This window comes from Hetaerina americana, unplaced genomic scaffold, assembly GCF_022747635.1.
Source record: "Hetaerina americana unplaced genomic scaffold, ioHetAmer1.1.p SCAF_24, whole genome shotgun sequence".
Classification (NCBI taxonomy): domain Eukaryota; kingdom Metazoa; phylum Arthropoda; class Insecta; order Odonata; family Calopterygidae; genus Hetaerina; species Hetaerina americana.
Window position 1 is genome coordinate 438,924 of NW_027286808.1, and position 16,340 is coordinate 455,263.

A 16,340-nucleotide genomic window follows, 5' to 3' on the forward strand; every position below is an offset into this window, starting at 1 on the left:
TTTATGCATGAAAGGTCATCTGCATATAATAAAAAAAGACACTGAATAAGTTTCCAGCACAAACAGCTTCAATTCCCCATTGCAATTCGCTGAGATAGCAGAAACAAATTAATTCTGATGAAAAATTTACATTGCCAAGTTCACTTTTCATGATCTTGATATGAGCACAAAAAACTGAGATTCACCTATAAAATGATAAAATCATTTTTACTTAGATACTCACTGCCTGACCTTAACACATCTAGCTCAAAAATTATTTAAAATTTTTGGGAATAGTGAGCTAATAAGGATCACAAATATTTAAGAAAATTTTAACTCTTTCCAATGATAATATGCATTTTTAAAATATTTAAAGTAAAATAAAAATAAAGCTAAAATATAGATTGCTGAAAATAATGCCAGAGTTGATGATGAGTTTAAATTTGCATAAGACCATTTGGCCTTAAAAATGATTTCTTATATTTGTTTTTGAGGGAAATTTATTTTATATTTGATTATAATTTTGAAATTATCAATGAAAAAAAATCCCATACTGCTCCCTTCAGTCGGTCACCCTGAGTAGTTATGTTTCAAGAGCTCCTACAGGAGGGGTATTTCCATTTCATTAACTGTACTCACCAAGGAAAAATCAAAATATAGCCATGCCCAAGGGAGTGTTGCCCCTAAACCCTGAGTTATTGTGTATGAGCACTGGCAAATAAAATAATCATGCTGGTAATAATCATTAGAAAAATTTTGATCCATAGATCAAAACTAGGTTGCATCATTCAAAATAACATTGGTACATCTTAGTTATAGCTAATATGAAATAATTAAAGAGGGTCCAATATCTTTATATATCACATTAATAAGTACCTAGGCACCTATACCATCATGCATTCATTACACTGCAAAGTTACCATTATATGTGTTCATGGTTGCATGAATTACACACCACACATCATAATCATATACCATAATGAAGAGGATTTTTAATAAATTACCCAAAACGGACTAGTACATTAAGTAACCTAAACATATATTTCTCAAGCATACAAATGAAGGTCAACTAATGAGCAAGTTGTACTTAAATTCTGTCATAAACTTGTACATAATTACATAAGTTTGCTTATGCTTTGATTTTAGAGCCAGGATTCAATTAAAAATTTGACCATAAAATCAAACTTGAGATCTTTTGCACTGAATATGAGGCCTCACTAATGTAATTTGTTCTGATACTTTTTATGTAGTTGGCACCTACAAAAAAATTCTCATTTTTTAAACATTCTTCAAACAATTCTCAAAAACATTACACAGGGGGATACATATAAAACTTATATATATATTTATATATAGTGTATACCGTTTAACATTGATCATCTGCATCAAAAGTTTAATTGATTAGCAATTTAGTAGTTGAAAAATTCATTTGAACTTTTCAGTATGGTAGAAAAAGAAATATTGCTCAATAAACATGACTATAAATCCATGACAGAACAAATGAGCACAAGATAAGAATGAAAATGAAATTGATAGAAAACATGGCAAAATTTAGTTGGTGATTCACCAAATATAAAGTTTGGTTTATGAACAAAGAATGATAGTTAAACAATGAAAAAAAAACAATTAAAAACAGAAGGAATTGGAATAATTTGCCTAATGAACTATTAAAAACATCATAGGTTCTTGTTGCTCAGTATGAGGATAAAAGGCTGTTTCCTAAGGCACATTATGGCAACTTACAGACAAGAATGACTATAGAGATCAACAACATTTAGAGGGTACACGGAAGAAAAGTACATACTTATAAGAATTGGAAGTTGAATCAAAAGCTACCAATTCTAAGCCTAACAAGTTAAACTCTAACATTGAAATATTGCCAAAGACTACATAAAATTCAAGTAAAACTGACCTGTTATAATTAATTTTTTTAATCATAAATAATTACTACTTAATTCATCATCTTGATGGGATGGTGACATCGAAAAGTAAACCATCACAGCCATCAATATGTAACGCACTATTTAATTCAAAAATGTCTCTTTTATGAAAGTCAGATAGCTGCAGACTGATTTATTTATATAAAGAATACCCAATTTTAGAAAAAAAATTGATACTATAACATTGAACATTTTTTATAGCCTTAATAAAAAAAATTACCACTCCAAAAGAAATTTACAAAGAAACAAAGAGCACCTTCTTGGCAAACTTTTGATATTTTCAAAGCAACTTCCACGAGGTAAGGGGCTAGAATAAATTAAGTGCTTGAAGTGAACTGAAACAAGTGAATGACATTCTATTGACCAATGACCAGCTTGTTTGCTCAATTCCAAAGAAAATTTGAATGATCCACTCTCAAATATATTAATATTTATAATGTAACTCAAGATAAATAATTATTCTACAATGACTTTTAATCAAATGATTGCCATATCCAAGTCCAATACCTTATTTGGGCAAATTCTTTCTGTGATCTCTACCAGAAAATACATATATTCTATGTTGAAATATGTTCTTGAAGTGACCTTGGATACTACAATAATTTTATAAGACTTGCAAAAAATGACTAATAACTTGCCAATTTTGAATCTCTACAGTTGAAAACATCATCATTTCATATATTAAATTCACACTGAAGACTGTAGCACTGGAAAGGATTTTTAAAGGAAATTTTAATAATGTAGTTATATAAACAATAAAGTAATCACAAAAAACATGAATGAAATAAAAAAAATTATGACTCTCCTATCATTCAATCACTGACTCCATGGTTAAGAAAGGCAATGCTTGATCATGATGTGATTGTGATAAGGTGTCAATTTAAATTAACCACACACAGTTGAATACCAGCACCTTCACTATTAAATTATAATTTTATCAATAGATCAAAATTTACCTGGACTTTATCTGGAGCCTAAAGCTCACACAATACTAAGCTAACGAGCATTTGAAATTCATAACCAGGGAGGATGACTAGATCTTTTCCCAAGACTGCCTGTGGTTTCCTTGGAACATCTGGTAACAAAACAATGATATAGCTTGGATGAAGCTGGCAGTTATTTTATTATAGATCACAATGGACACTCTAGAAATTAATATGGTCAGGATTGGGTACAATGAACACAAATTTGGGGGCTCTATTGGATGCAAAATTCCTGGCCAGTTATTATAAAAGGAGATCACTCCACAAAAACTGACATTGTTGAAGAATGAAACAGAATCAACAGGCAACTCAAATTGCTGTGACTCATTAGAGCAGCTCAAGTCACATCACAATCATATCACTATCATGAATCACCTCTGCATAGACCCTCCTTAAGACAATAGGTTTGACGATGTCGAAAATATTACAAGTCCCAACAAGACATTCTCTGGAATGCACATCCACTATTGATACTGATAATACATAAAATGTCACTTAGTGCATAACATATTCCTGGTAAATTATTATAACTATAATGGAAGAACAAAACAGATTCTTCATTGCATATGAGTTCTGACATCAAATAATGTCCACAGAAAAGATTTAGCAACTCCTTAATGAAGACATAACCTCTTGCCATTGAAAATAAATTTTCTGGTTAGTATGAGCCTTTGCATTAAAATGAAAGTATAAAACAGAGTATCATTCAAGAAATCAATTATGGCCATTTTTACATTTTTGTTTCTTAATTTTGTAAACATAATTGTAAAATTTAAGTTTAACAATTCACAGACTGGGTATATTTAAAGCTCGACTCTGTTGGCATATTGTTGGGTCTATATCATCATAGCCACAAGGGTTGCTGCCTGTTTCTCAAATAATTTTCCCAACATCTTGATTGCAAAAGACACACTCAGTTTTCTTTACCCCATGAAATTAACATTTCTCAGCAACAAGTATAGCCCTAATTTTCTAGCAGAGGACGAAGAGTTATTATTCTTTCAGCAAACATTCCTCTTAAGTAGTATTCTAGATATGCCACTGTATGCCTCACTAAGCATACTGTATCCCCTCAAATTACATACATGGTTAATGCATTTTGCTTCTGTATTCAATTTAAAGTGGCAATGAACATACCCACTGAAGAAGTAAAAACTTCAAAACAATTAAAAAAATAAAAATGAGCTCATTAAGGTGTAAACAATATCTAAAATATTTCATGGGTTTTGGGTTAAAAATGTAAGAAAATTTTCTTTGGAGAAATAAACCACAAGGAATATAGAATATTCATGGTGCCATCAAAGATGGTAACTATAACTTAACTAATGGCCAAGTTTTTAAGCAGTCTTTTACTTTCTCAACAATGATTCATCATGATATTTTGACTGAAAAACTTACCACTTGGATTAAAATATAGCTGTTTATCACTTTAACAATTAGTGCACTCCATCAATCACCCTTCAGGGTGTTGCTATGCTTTACCTATTTTTTTATAAATGTTAAGGAGGCTTTTCCACAATGTTCCTAAACAAAATAAGTCCATACATAAAAGGTAGTATAAAACATTGACTAGTTGTCCACAAACATAAATAACAGAGGTAGTCACGTTTAAAAGACATCACAAAACTTGGTAGCAATTCACAATAACTTCCATTAAGGTAATTATAAAATTTTCCACCTCAACACTGTGCAAACACATGTGCGTGAAGGTTACAAAAAAGCTCACGTCTCAATTGGCAACGGTATTTCTTCACTCATGCATATAACATTATTGGAATGGTGCTTTCAAAGCCTTTCAAAGGTGAAAAATTTTATTTAAAGGGCAACCTTTCTCAGGCTTTGTTTTTCCCCATCAACAGAACAGTCAATTAGTCTTGCACTGATTTCACCCACCTCCCTATCCTCGTCATCCAACGGAGTATTGTCATCTCCTTTTACAGCAGTGTTGCAACTTGTAGCAGCTGCGTTACCATGTTTAGAACCTTTTTCAGTGCCTTTACCACTGTTACTTGTGTCACCCCTGGCTGACTCTCCATCTGGCAAAGACACTTTCGTGCCACGGGATGCATGGGGTGATTTATGCTTAACTGAAGGAATCATTTGGTGCTCTTTCTGATTTGGCGTTGTCTGGGACCGCACCACACATACATAAACTGGTCTGTACAGTACCACAGTGTCCCTTGAACCATCATGTTGCCCTCCATCATAAACTTGACCAAGGAGAAATTCTGGCCCTATGTAGGAGCCCCCTTCAACATGCTCGGAAGCAGTTTCTGCAAATGATATTTTGTTACAATGTATTATAAAACTAAATTGCCAAATGTTAACTACAAAGGTGCACATAAATAGTATTCATGGAAAAATCAGAATTATACAGTTATTGTAAAAATCTGGGGTAGCATACAGTATATGCCCCAAAAATAAGTAGAATGATATTTATCCAGCCAATGTGGACTGCTGGAGATTTGTGGCAGGAAAGTTATTAGGAGGTCATGGGAAAGTAATGCGACCCATGCCAGTTGTCTGTTTGCCATAACAATGGGCAGATTGCTGCTAGACTGGGCTTCTGTTCATGGGCTGCATCACAAATTCATGATGCCAGGTTCCATAGAGCAACAATATACCATAAAATGTTGTGTTAAACTCTGGTTCAGAAACCAAGACCATGGTTATGGATGCTTATGGAGATGAAGCAATGTCCCAGGGAATGCTTTTCCACTCGTGGAAGATGTTACTAGAGGGATGAGAGGAGGCTGATGATGCAGAATGCCCTGGATGCATGTCAATGACACAGTGGGACAAAAATGTGCAAATGAGAGACATGCTTAAATCCTTAGTACTCTTAGAAGATCAAAAGGCTGCTTGTGTGACAATCTTGATCACAAAAGGTGGGAATGCTACCCCAGCCACCCTTCAGCCCGGAAGTTGCACACCAAACTTCTCTTTGTTCCCGAGAATATAAAGGAGCATGAAGGGAACCATTTTGAATCACTGGATCACATCAAGGAGGCTGTGATGTGGCACATGAATGGGGCTCCCATCGACAACTTCCAGGAAGTGTACCGCAACTGGCAGGGGTGCTGGCACCAGTGTGTTGATGCACAAGGGTGCCATTTTGAAGAATTTTAGTAATTTGTACTTCGATAAGCTATAATGTTTTCCTGGTTTTATTCTACTTATTTTTGGGATGGATCCTGTATGTAATTGCTATTTGAGGCAAGCATGTCAACTAAACAGTATTTAAAAAATGGTAATGGCACATAAAAAATAATACACCCTTCAGTACCTCCATGACTTTGTACCAACTTTAAATTGTTCCTTTCTCAGAATTGCATGCTTGTGTAATTAATACAAACGATTACTTCAATGCAAAACAAAAAGTTGAAGTTAATGATGAACATTCCATGAAAAAATTGAATAAAAAATATATGTTGTTACAACACACTACAATGCTTTTGGAAATAACAAAGGCAGTGCAAGTACTTTAATTATTAACTGCAATTTCCAATAATCTGAAGCAATACATTCTCTCAGAGAAGTAAAAAAAACATTGATTGTTAATGAATATGTGATAAAGCATGTATTACAAACTACCTAAAAAACCAATATGCCGTTCAAGCCAAAACTTATTCAGAAAAAATAAGTAATCTCAGGTTTCTAGAAACCCTCTGACAAGCCAAGGAGGGACTCAGAATTTGGCAACATAAAATTTATGGTAAGGTTATAGTACTATGTTTTAATTGAAATATTTGTAATATATCTAATATTTATTATGATTATTTAATATTTAACAATAGATTTGGCAAAACCAAAAAGAACTCAATTGTTTATTATTCAGATATAATGTTCCAAAAAATGTGATGCTTTATGACAGTAATTTTTCAGCAAAGAGCAAAATTTTATTTTCAAAAAGAATGTTAAAACACAAAATTAAGTACATATAACTCTTCATTAACCAGGATGATAAGAGAATCATTTGCTTGGTCAATGGAATTCCTGGTTGATCCACGACCCACACAAAAAAATGTAGGCATGATCCATTGTATTATGGCAGCCCATAAAACATAATTTTTTCATTAAATATAATTAAAAGTCCAACAATATCTGTGAGCACAATGATAGAGTTAACCAGCTTATTAACACTCTTGCATGCAAACTTAGGGAGGAATGAACGTTTATAAAACATTGTACATGTCATAAATTAAGGAAGAATCATGATGGCAAGTTGCAGATACTGGGTTCCTACAACCATTTTGAATAGTGAACAATTGAGTTTCAATTAGGAAATTTTCTCCTAAAAAATTATCTCTTAATTCGTATTAAGAGCTTAAATAAGGTAACATCTGCTCCCACATATGCTGTGATGAATAATTTTAACTGAAAGAATCAGAATATAGAGAAATTGAAATTAAGTAAGGACGACTGACTTTTGAAAATTGTTTTACAGTGCTGCTTTCTCTGTTACCAAATTACTTTCACGAAATCTATTAAATGTTTTTCTTCTGTGAATCACACAGAAATTACATGCTCATATACTCCTCTATCACAAACAGGGTAGCCCAAAATACCCAAGTATGATTGAAATTTTTGTTTATGTATATTTTTTTCAGTGACTACCTTGCCAACTGCAAACTATTTGGGCTACAGGATGTTTTTAATACATGGCACATATGCCATATAATACACCATTATGACAGGCAGAGTAAATAAAACTATAAGGGTAAGTATGGCGTTTTAAAATCATTTCCCAGTGGGTCAACTTCTTAGATTCCAAATTATTGTGTAATTTTGCAAGATGTATGCATTTTCGGAGGCATCCTGGTCATTATGCAGAATGTGTATTCACAAAACTTCCCTACAAAAGCACATTAATGACCAAAGTCCATTTCAACAGCATACAAATACATGGATGCACAGAGATTGTCAATTCCATTACAAAATCAAACCCCAATATATTTACCTATTATAAGAAACTTTATTAACATTTCAATAATCATGTCAGCCTTTCATATTTTTCCTCAGCTTGAGACATATTTGAAGACATTTGGAACACTCAATTAATGTATCCCATTTGTACATTCTGAAATCTGTTTGATCACCAAATTTTAATTTTGTTGGGGAAATAAAACTGACAAGTTATTTCATGATCAACAATTATAAAAGAAATACGAAAAAGCCACTGAATTAAGTCCTACTAACAAAAAATTATCTTGGCAATCTCAAAAATTAAGTAAACACCATATAAACCAAATTACTCCAATGTAAAAATTTGAAGAAATATCTCTCTTCAAAGGTAGCAGAAGAGGGACTTCTTCCGTCATTTTCCTTAGACATTCTTCACAGTGCATTGTTAAACAAAAGTAGTTAACACTACTCCTCATATCAATCATTAATATGGCAGAAATCAATTCAGGGAACCTCACTTTGCATGCACAATGATTGAGAAGAGGAAACCCAATTTAGCTTGAATTCAGCCAATGAGAATAAAAAATGATATCAGAGATAGTACAATGAAAATCATGCTCACCATATGTTATAGTGGGCTGCTGTTTGGAGTTAGGAATTCGGAATGGAACAGTTGCAATAGTCACAGGAAAATGCATGTGAAGGTCTTCTCCAGATTTCTCAAATTCTAAATTAACCTATAAGAGAGGCCGTTTAAAATAAAACAACTAATTTTCAAAATTTAGCTACTTATCTCAAATAATTATACATACCTTTAACACGTAATAAATTTGCATGAGGCGGCAAACTCCAAGAAGAGTGGGAGGCATTATGGGCACTATAAGATGAGGGGCGGAGTCCCACACAGCACGAGTTCCTGGAACCACAGGTTCACCCCTGTACTCCAAAGATAATCTCTCCAACTCTTTACCAACACCCAGGACACCTCTTTCCACAAAGAATTCAACAAACTAATGGGGAGAAAAAGGATTTAAATCTACCTACCATTATGAAGAAAGAAAGACTACACCTTGCTCTATACAAAGAGACAACACAAAGCTTGAGGAGTTATGATCGAAAAGATTTTTGTTTAAATATTATGACCATTCAGTATACCAACCTGTAACAGTTTCACTTTGAGCCGTACTTCCTCTTCACCCTGATTATCCACATCAGCCCTTAATTTGATACTTTCACCACAGACATAAGCAGACCGTTCTAATTTGGCACGCAATACAACAGGTCCTTTTTCACAGCATAGGCAACAGGTAGTTCTTTTGTCATGCCCCACCATTGGTTTCTAGGATTGTTTATGATTATTAGTACAAAATTGACAATATCAGCGATAAAGTTCATAATCCAAGAAATTTGAAGTAAAGAATAATCATAAAATTACACTACATATTTTTGATGATAAGGAATTTTAATGTAGGTATATTGAGTGCAAACAATGGTCAGTCGACAGAAGTAATTAATAATGGTAATTACATATTTTATACTCATTTCATTTTGTGCAATACATTATTATCTCTAATGATGCAATGAACAGCTAGGAAATTAAATGAACAAAGATACCGAGAGGAAATGTGATGATTAAGACTCATAGAGGGGAAAATGTTAGAAAATAATGAAGAGCTAGGAAAAGAATAGGTATTTTGAATCAAATTAAGGGAGGTAGAAAATATACAGAGCTTAAGTATGAGTTATTGTAAAATGTAATATGCATAGGGTCTAAGGATATTTTGTGTCATGTTAGTTAGAAATACGAGACCAGAGTAATGTATAATTCCAGGGTCCACATAAAAAAATGTCAAAGCTGTCAGTTTACTACCAAAATAATCATATTTCATACATACAGAGGAACCTTGCTTGACAAGCACCTTGCACAGAAAGGAATTCACATAAGGAGCAAAAATATTGGTCCTGAACACGACTTGCTTAATGAGTGGCTTTTTGCATGATGAGTGATGAGGAGAGGGGAATTTCCAGATTTATTGCACGCCTGTTAATGCAGTTTGTCTCTTGCACTCCTTCCACTAGCATCTTAGCATCACTGGCGATCACACATTCTTCCCAACATATTATTAGTGATTTTTTAGGTAAAGTTGAATAATATTTTGTGCATGGTTTTAAAATTGAGCCTGATGAAAAATCCATAAGAAGAAAGCCAAAAGAGAATAAAAATTACCGTAGAAATGAAAAGTAAAATCATTGAAAATCGGGAACGAGGTGTGAGCATGGTTGACCTAAGATGCACATCAACAATCAGTCGACATAAAAAATTGGCTTTTTCTTCAAGTACACAGACAAGACTATGGAGATAAATGCTTCAAATAGAGTTACAAGAGTATCTACACAACGGTTACATATTCTTAACAATGTTGAATGGTTGCTTCCCATACTCATTAATGAAAGGCAATTGCAATGCAACATCATTAATGAGAATATAAGTTTTGAGAAGAGGAGAGTGACTTTTGCCGACCTCGTTAATATGCTGTCAGAATCACCAATGGCCAAACAAGTATTTAAAGGGAGCCTAGTGTGGTTCAAGACATTAATGAGAAGAACTATCATCCACAGCATTGTGAAGTGTGGTGAAGCAGCAGGCTCCAAATCAAAGGCAGCAGAGAACTTCATCAGTGACTTCAAAACGCTAATAGATTCTGAGGGTTACCCATTACAATATGCTTTTAATTGCGATGATATAGTGCTCTTTGGGAAGAAGATGCCAAAGCAAACATATATTTCTACACAACATTAGAAGAGAATGCATTGCCCAACGCCAAGGCAATGAAAGGCTATCTCACACATTTTGCACATATATGAGCTGTCATTTGAAAATCAAAAGCCTGCTTACATGCTGCCTGGAACTCCACGAGCCTTCCAAAAATTGTTAAGCCCAAAAAATCAGGCTACATAAGATGTGGAGGTCATGGCAAACTTTTGCATTGTACCAGCCATTATGAGGCATTGCCGTAATAAGACAGTGGTAATGTGCACTATAAATTTATTTAATGATGATTTGAGTCAAATTTTTGCCAAATTTTGAAGTGTTGGTGAAAATAAATGTTTCTTACACAGCTTTCTAGCAAAAGGGATTAGGTACGTACCATAAATAATTAACAACTTATTTCCATTGTTTTTTGCTTTCCCAACTTGAGTTCTCATTCTATGTTGCTTCATTCCTCAATAGAAGAAAAGGTGAACGTGATCCACGTTTCTAAACAACGTACACATAATTTTCTTCGAATAAACCTAAAACATAACTTATTTTTTTGGCATGGAATGTATTACCATATTTTGCATTAATTTATACACAAAAGTTGTTTCACTAAATGAGTGTTTTGCTTTATCAGAAAGATTGCAGAATGGATTATGCTCGTATAATGAGGTTCCACTTTACTTGAAAACAAACAAAATGATGTACTTATAATTACATATCAATTCTTGATGGCTAATCCAAACCTCTCTAATATCCTCAGCCAAAAGTACTTACTTAATAAAGAAAGATGAATTTACTCTCATTTTTACTGACGTTCATTAAAAGATGACATTCAACAATTAGTTAACTGACGATGATACCAAAATTATTATGGCTAATGTTAGCACATTTTCCCTTTTTCAACACCTTCAATATAAGAAAAATGTAGGTACAAGTATCTAAAATGGTCATTTGGCAGTTTAAACCTTCACCTCCATGGTATTTTACCGCCATATTCATTTTCCCAAAAGTGTAGTTTCCTGAGGGCAAATGTCATGCTCATAGATGACGAGCCTAGCAGCAGCAATAACATTAACCTTGAGTATTAGACCAAACAAATGTTCCCATTGTTTGCAGGTGAATGATGTTACCAGAAACTTAATGACACCAACTGATATAATTTATTTTCCAAAATATTCAAAATATAAAAATGCATACACTTTCTCTACCTGTACATCTAAGTAATACTCACATGTTAGTTTACTATTTTAGCGGTTAGTTAATTCACAAGGTAGAATCAAGAAAATGCACCCAATATAATTGAAATTTTAATGAAAATGAACATGGCATAAATACAACGATTTGTTTAAATGAGGTAGATGATTACAACTGAGGATAGCCAATCAAGTCCATAACGCAAAGAGAATAACCTCACTCATCACTATGAACATTACCCATCCATATAATTGCAGAAATATATCAAAGCATTCTGATGAAGCCAGTATAACAATAGGATATGAGGTAGGGGAATGTAGAAAGAAGAATAAAAAGAGTGCAAAGAATGTAAAAGCAGCAATATGATAGCTGGATGGAAAAAGGAAGAAAAGGATGGGGGGAGGCATGGAAACCACACCCTTCATAATTCAAAATGTCAACCACTGGGGACTTAGGCAATATGCTCTTGGTTAGTCACTCCATTGAAAAAACACAAAGAGAATTTAGCCATGGACAGAGATATGTACATTATATAACTGCATTTTATTATAGGCTCTAAATTGCTATGTAAGACTTTTTACTAGTTTAACCTATCATAGGAAGGCATATTTACCAAATACTGTTCATCCATGCAATCAATATGAGGACCAATAATGGTAAAATATTTCATACCCTGAGGTGGGGATGCATATGGTATGTCCACAGTCACCTGAAAGATATTTGTACAAAATTTTCATACATATCATTGGCTGCAGAATGCAAATTTTAAATAGTTATCCAGAGACTTAAAAAAAGTCCAAATGTAACTACACTTGTCTTATATTACAATAGTCTTTTAAGTATTGATTCATTCTTGAAATAAATAAGTATATGTAGAAATATTTTAAATGAAAATCAAAACACAGTAATGAATCACATTTACCTTAATGTAATAGCGGATGTAGCCAGGTTTACTTTCAAATGAAGATGGTAATGAGCTCTCAGGTAATTGGAATTTAAAGGGGAATTTATGCAGTCCACGAGGTAAGATTGGAACATTTCCTTCTGGCTTATCTATTTAGGGAAGCATTCATTAAATGACAAAACATTAATTTAATTTTTTTACAAACCTTTAAAAGCTCATACAATTGATCATGCAACTCTTTCAAAAAAAAGTATTTTCACATAATATATCATAATTATGACTTCCTATAGCCAAAATTTTCAAATTTGTTAGTCAAATTCAATTAAAAATAAAAAATTATGCATAAGTATTGCATGAACTAGATTACACAATAGAAAAGTATTAATATCAAACAGAATTAATTCATGATTTTGAGTAAAGCATCACACATATACACTGTAAGCATCATTTTCCAAACCACAAAAAGGTTTTCTTTAAATTGTTATCTTACCCTTTCCCCAAATTATGGTCCGGTCATCAATAAAGTATTGGTCATCTTTCACAGTTCTTCTGTCCCCACTAACAACTACCTTCCATTCAGCATGTGCTTTACCTCGAAGTACTACACGAACAGCTGCCCATAAAGATATGAATTAGTTAACTGGTTCAGTAGTCATTTTTATAATTTTGAAATGTATTTAGAACAACATTATTAATTAATCTGATATATGCAGCAGTTCAAGTACCTTACTTTACTAGAGTACTAATATTTTAATACTGTAGCACCAGTTAAACCTGGGAGAGAAGATGGGTGACAAACCAACATAGAAATTTTCTTCTATTGCTACAGACATACGGTGTTGATTCATGTGGCTTTAAACAAATGATATTTTAAAACACAAATTCTCCATTCCAACTTTGAAGATTGGATAGATATTTTAGATGCAAGTGACGTGAGAAAGAGGGTGAATACAAACCAGACTAAATTTTGGCTCAAATATGACTCTACTGTGGTCGGACAATGTTATTCTAATCCTTTATCGTTCATGGAATAATGGCATCTTAAATATATCTGTTCTACAATTAATCCATTTAATTTTATTGACATGATCTGTCCTACCAATGGATATGCCTTGCTTGACAAAATGAGCCTTTGTTGCCAAATGAGACCAACATAGTTACTCATCATATGCCTTTGTGAGCTGCCATCATTTTCACACTATAATTTCAAACCTTAGCACATAATGTAAGTACTATTAACACTCAATGGCATGAGTACCTGGCCGATTTCAAGCTAAAAGAATTTGAGGTTAAATGTATTTTAAGATTAGACTGCCTTAAGAGTATACATTTTACTAGCAATGTCCACTATGTACTTTCCAGGACTCAATAAGAACTAGCACCCTATCTTCATTAACATACTGTACATCAATTTTTGTATTTTCAATCCTTCAGAACCCACTACACATTATTAAAACAGATTACTCATGAAATAAAACGTGGGAAGTAGTAAAGAAATCTACCCATTATTTTCGTCTTTAAGACGCGTGCGACAGCCTCCAATCAAGAGCAGTCCCATTTAGGGGCCTATTTGAATGGAATCAAAAGAATGGGTTTTATAAAATAATGACTTTCAGAGTTGCCGAGCAATTTATTAAATGAATCTCCCTTATCATCGTTAATACATAATCATTGGTCTGTAATATAATGATTAATACGAAAATATATACACCAGATGCATAACAAAATTTTATCCGTTGAGATAGTTTCTGTTCATCTTTTAAGCAGGTACGTACTGCAAATTGAATATTTTACACTGAATTTCAATGACCTAACGTGCGCTCTAAAGTTGATCGCCAATTCAGAATTACAATGCTGCGGCTCTCTGTACGACTGTACTGTTTCACATGGATCAATCATGGACTGCTGTCCTTCGATCCAAGTACATGGTTATCACCATAGACGTTTAAGCACAATTTATGCCATGCACTCAATTTAATTCTCGGCTATAATAACGTATGAAGAATATGACTCTATTAGGCATTTTGAATTCGTAATGTAATGCGCTTAAGTACGCCAATCCCTTATTTAAACTGCGCTGCGTGTAATGGCATGGACATAAAAATAACTGTCCGCAGTTCTGCAGCATGCGAGCTCGCGAATGTAGTTGGAATGAAAGTGTCTTCTAGAAATTAACATTAATTTGGCAATGAGCATAATACTCTATCATGAATCACTACACCAACTTAATAATGTAAGATTGGCCAATACAATTTGACTTAAAAGATATCAGAGGACGTGATTTTCTCCAACCACGAAATTACCGAGAACCTAAGAAACTAAATTGTGACTTTCAACGTTATGGTCGTTGAAACCAATTATCAAAGAGCCACATTTGGCTAGTAATTTCCATTTGACAGAATACATATTGGGAAACACGACATCAAGCTGCTCTCCACAACCAATATCGAATGACGGGAAAATAACAAATTGGATAGCTAATATTAGTAGGACTCACCTCTCAGCTTGAAGTTTTCTACAGTGTCTAGCACCACGTGGCCTGCAAGCGTTTCCCCCGCGTAATACATCTCTCTTTCAAGTCTAATGTCAAATTCTCTAATGTAATCCATATCTGACCAATTCAAATGTACACAAGTTCGACACTAACCAGGTTTTAACATTCCTTCTAACAAAAACAGCAACTGCGTGCCACGATTATAAATGTCAGTACAACATTCCTCTTCTATCGATGTCTATGGTTTCCAGCACGTTCTGGAAATATAAAAATGCTAATATATTTCAATTGTGTAAAACATAACCTAACATAGAGCAAATGTCAGTTGACGAAAAACAAACACAACGGCAGAGCCGTTATTATACGTCCTTCGAGGTCATGAGTTCTATCGACCGAAACCCTGCCGTACAAATCGATAGCGTACACCACGTGACGACACTGGTAGTAGTGCAAATTCACACGTCTGCACACTTATCAGAGGATTTTGGGGTTAACAATGGTATTTTCGTAATTAAAATATGCATTTCCGCAATAATGCGTTACTAAATTCAACGACTCATATTAAACTTATGCAGTCATGGCCAAAGGTTAAGATCGCGGGTCATCGGATTGCTTTCCGAAAATTTATGAAGTTTAAGATCATCTAAAAACAATGCTATTCACTAAATTCCCATAATTCTGGATTAAATGTATAGGCACACGCTTCAATCGAAACGAAGAATGCGTTCAAGTTGATTCGCGAAAAAGGTATGTGTAAACATTTTGACATATAGAGTACGACCTAGTTGTTCGCCCATTTCTTTGTGAAATAACATGTAATCTGTAGGCACGCAATTTTAGATATTACACGTAATGGTAATTCACATTCTAAACTTACTGAGGTATAAGTGAACGATGTTATATCTACATTATAGAAATATGAAATTAATACCAAATGTGTTCGGAGAAATTATCATATTCATGTACATACATTAAAGGATTAGGAATTAAAAAAAACAGGTTTTCTTTCGTCACTAGAGTTTAACAGAGCTTAGAAATTTTATTTTTTCTAGAATGACTCCTTCATGAATTTACAGCGACCGTTGGTTTGTAAGTTTTTGTCTGTGGCAATTTCTATCAATCACGAATAGGCAGAACGGCCCACAAGTGTTTATGTGTCTAGCACTTGCACAAATAATAT

General features: G+C 33.6%; 1 protein-coding gene across 1 annotated transcript; it reads right to left on the reverse strand.

The window, feature by feature from the left end:
* Nucleotides 1-394: 394 nt before the first annotated feature.
* Nucleotides 395-15,512, reverse strand: LOC139689508 (arrestin domain-containing protein 2-like). Its single transcript, XM_071586664.1, has 8 exons — nt 15,164-15,512; nt 13,157-13,279; nt 12,685-12,815; nt 12,376-12,471; nt 8,967-9,146; nt 8,620-8,817; nt 8,430-8,544; nt 395-5,175 (listed from the first exon to the last, which is right to left on the reverse strand). The coding sequence occupies exons 1-8, from the start codon at nt 15,273-15,275 to the stop codon at nt 4,718-4,720; spliced, it is 1,413 nt and encodes a 470-aa protein (XP_071442765.1). The 5' UTR covers nt 15,276-15,512; the 3' UTR covers nt 395-4,717.
* Nucleotides 15,513-16,340: the final 828 nt, after the last annotated feature.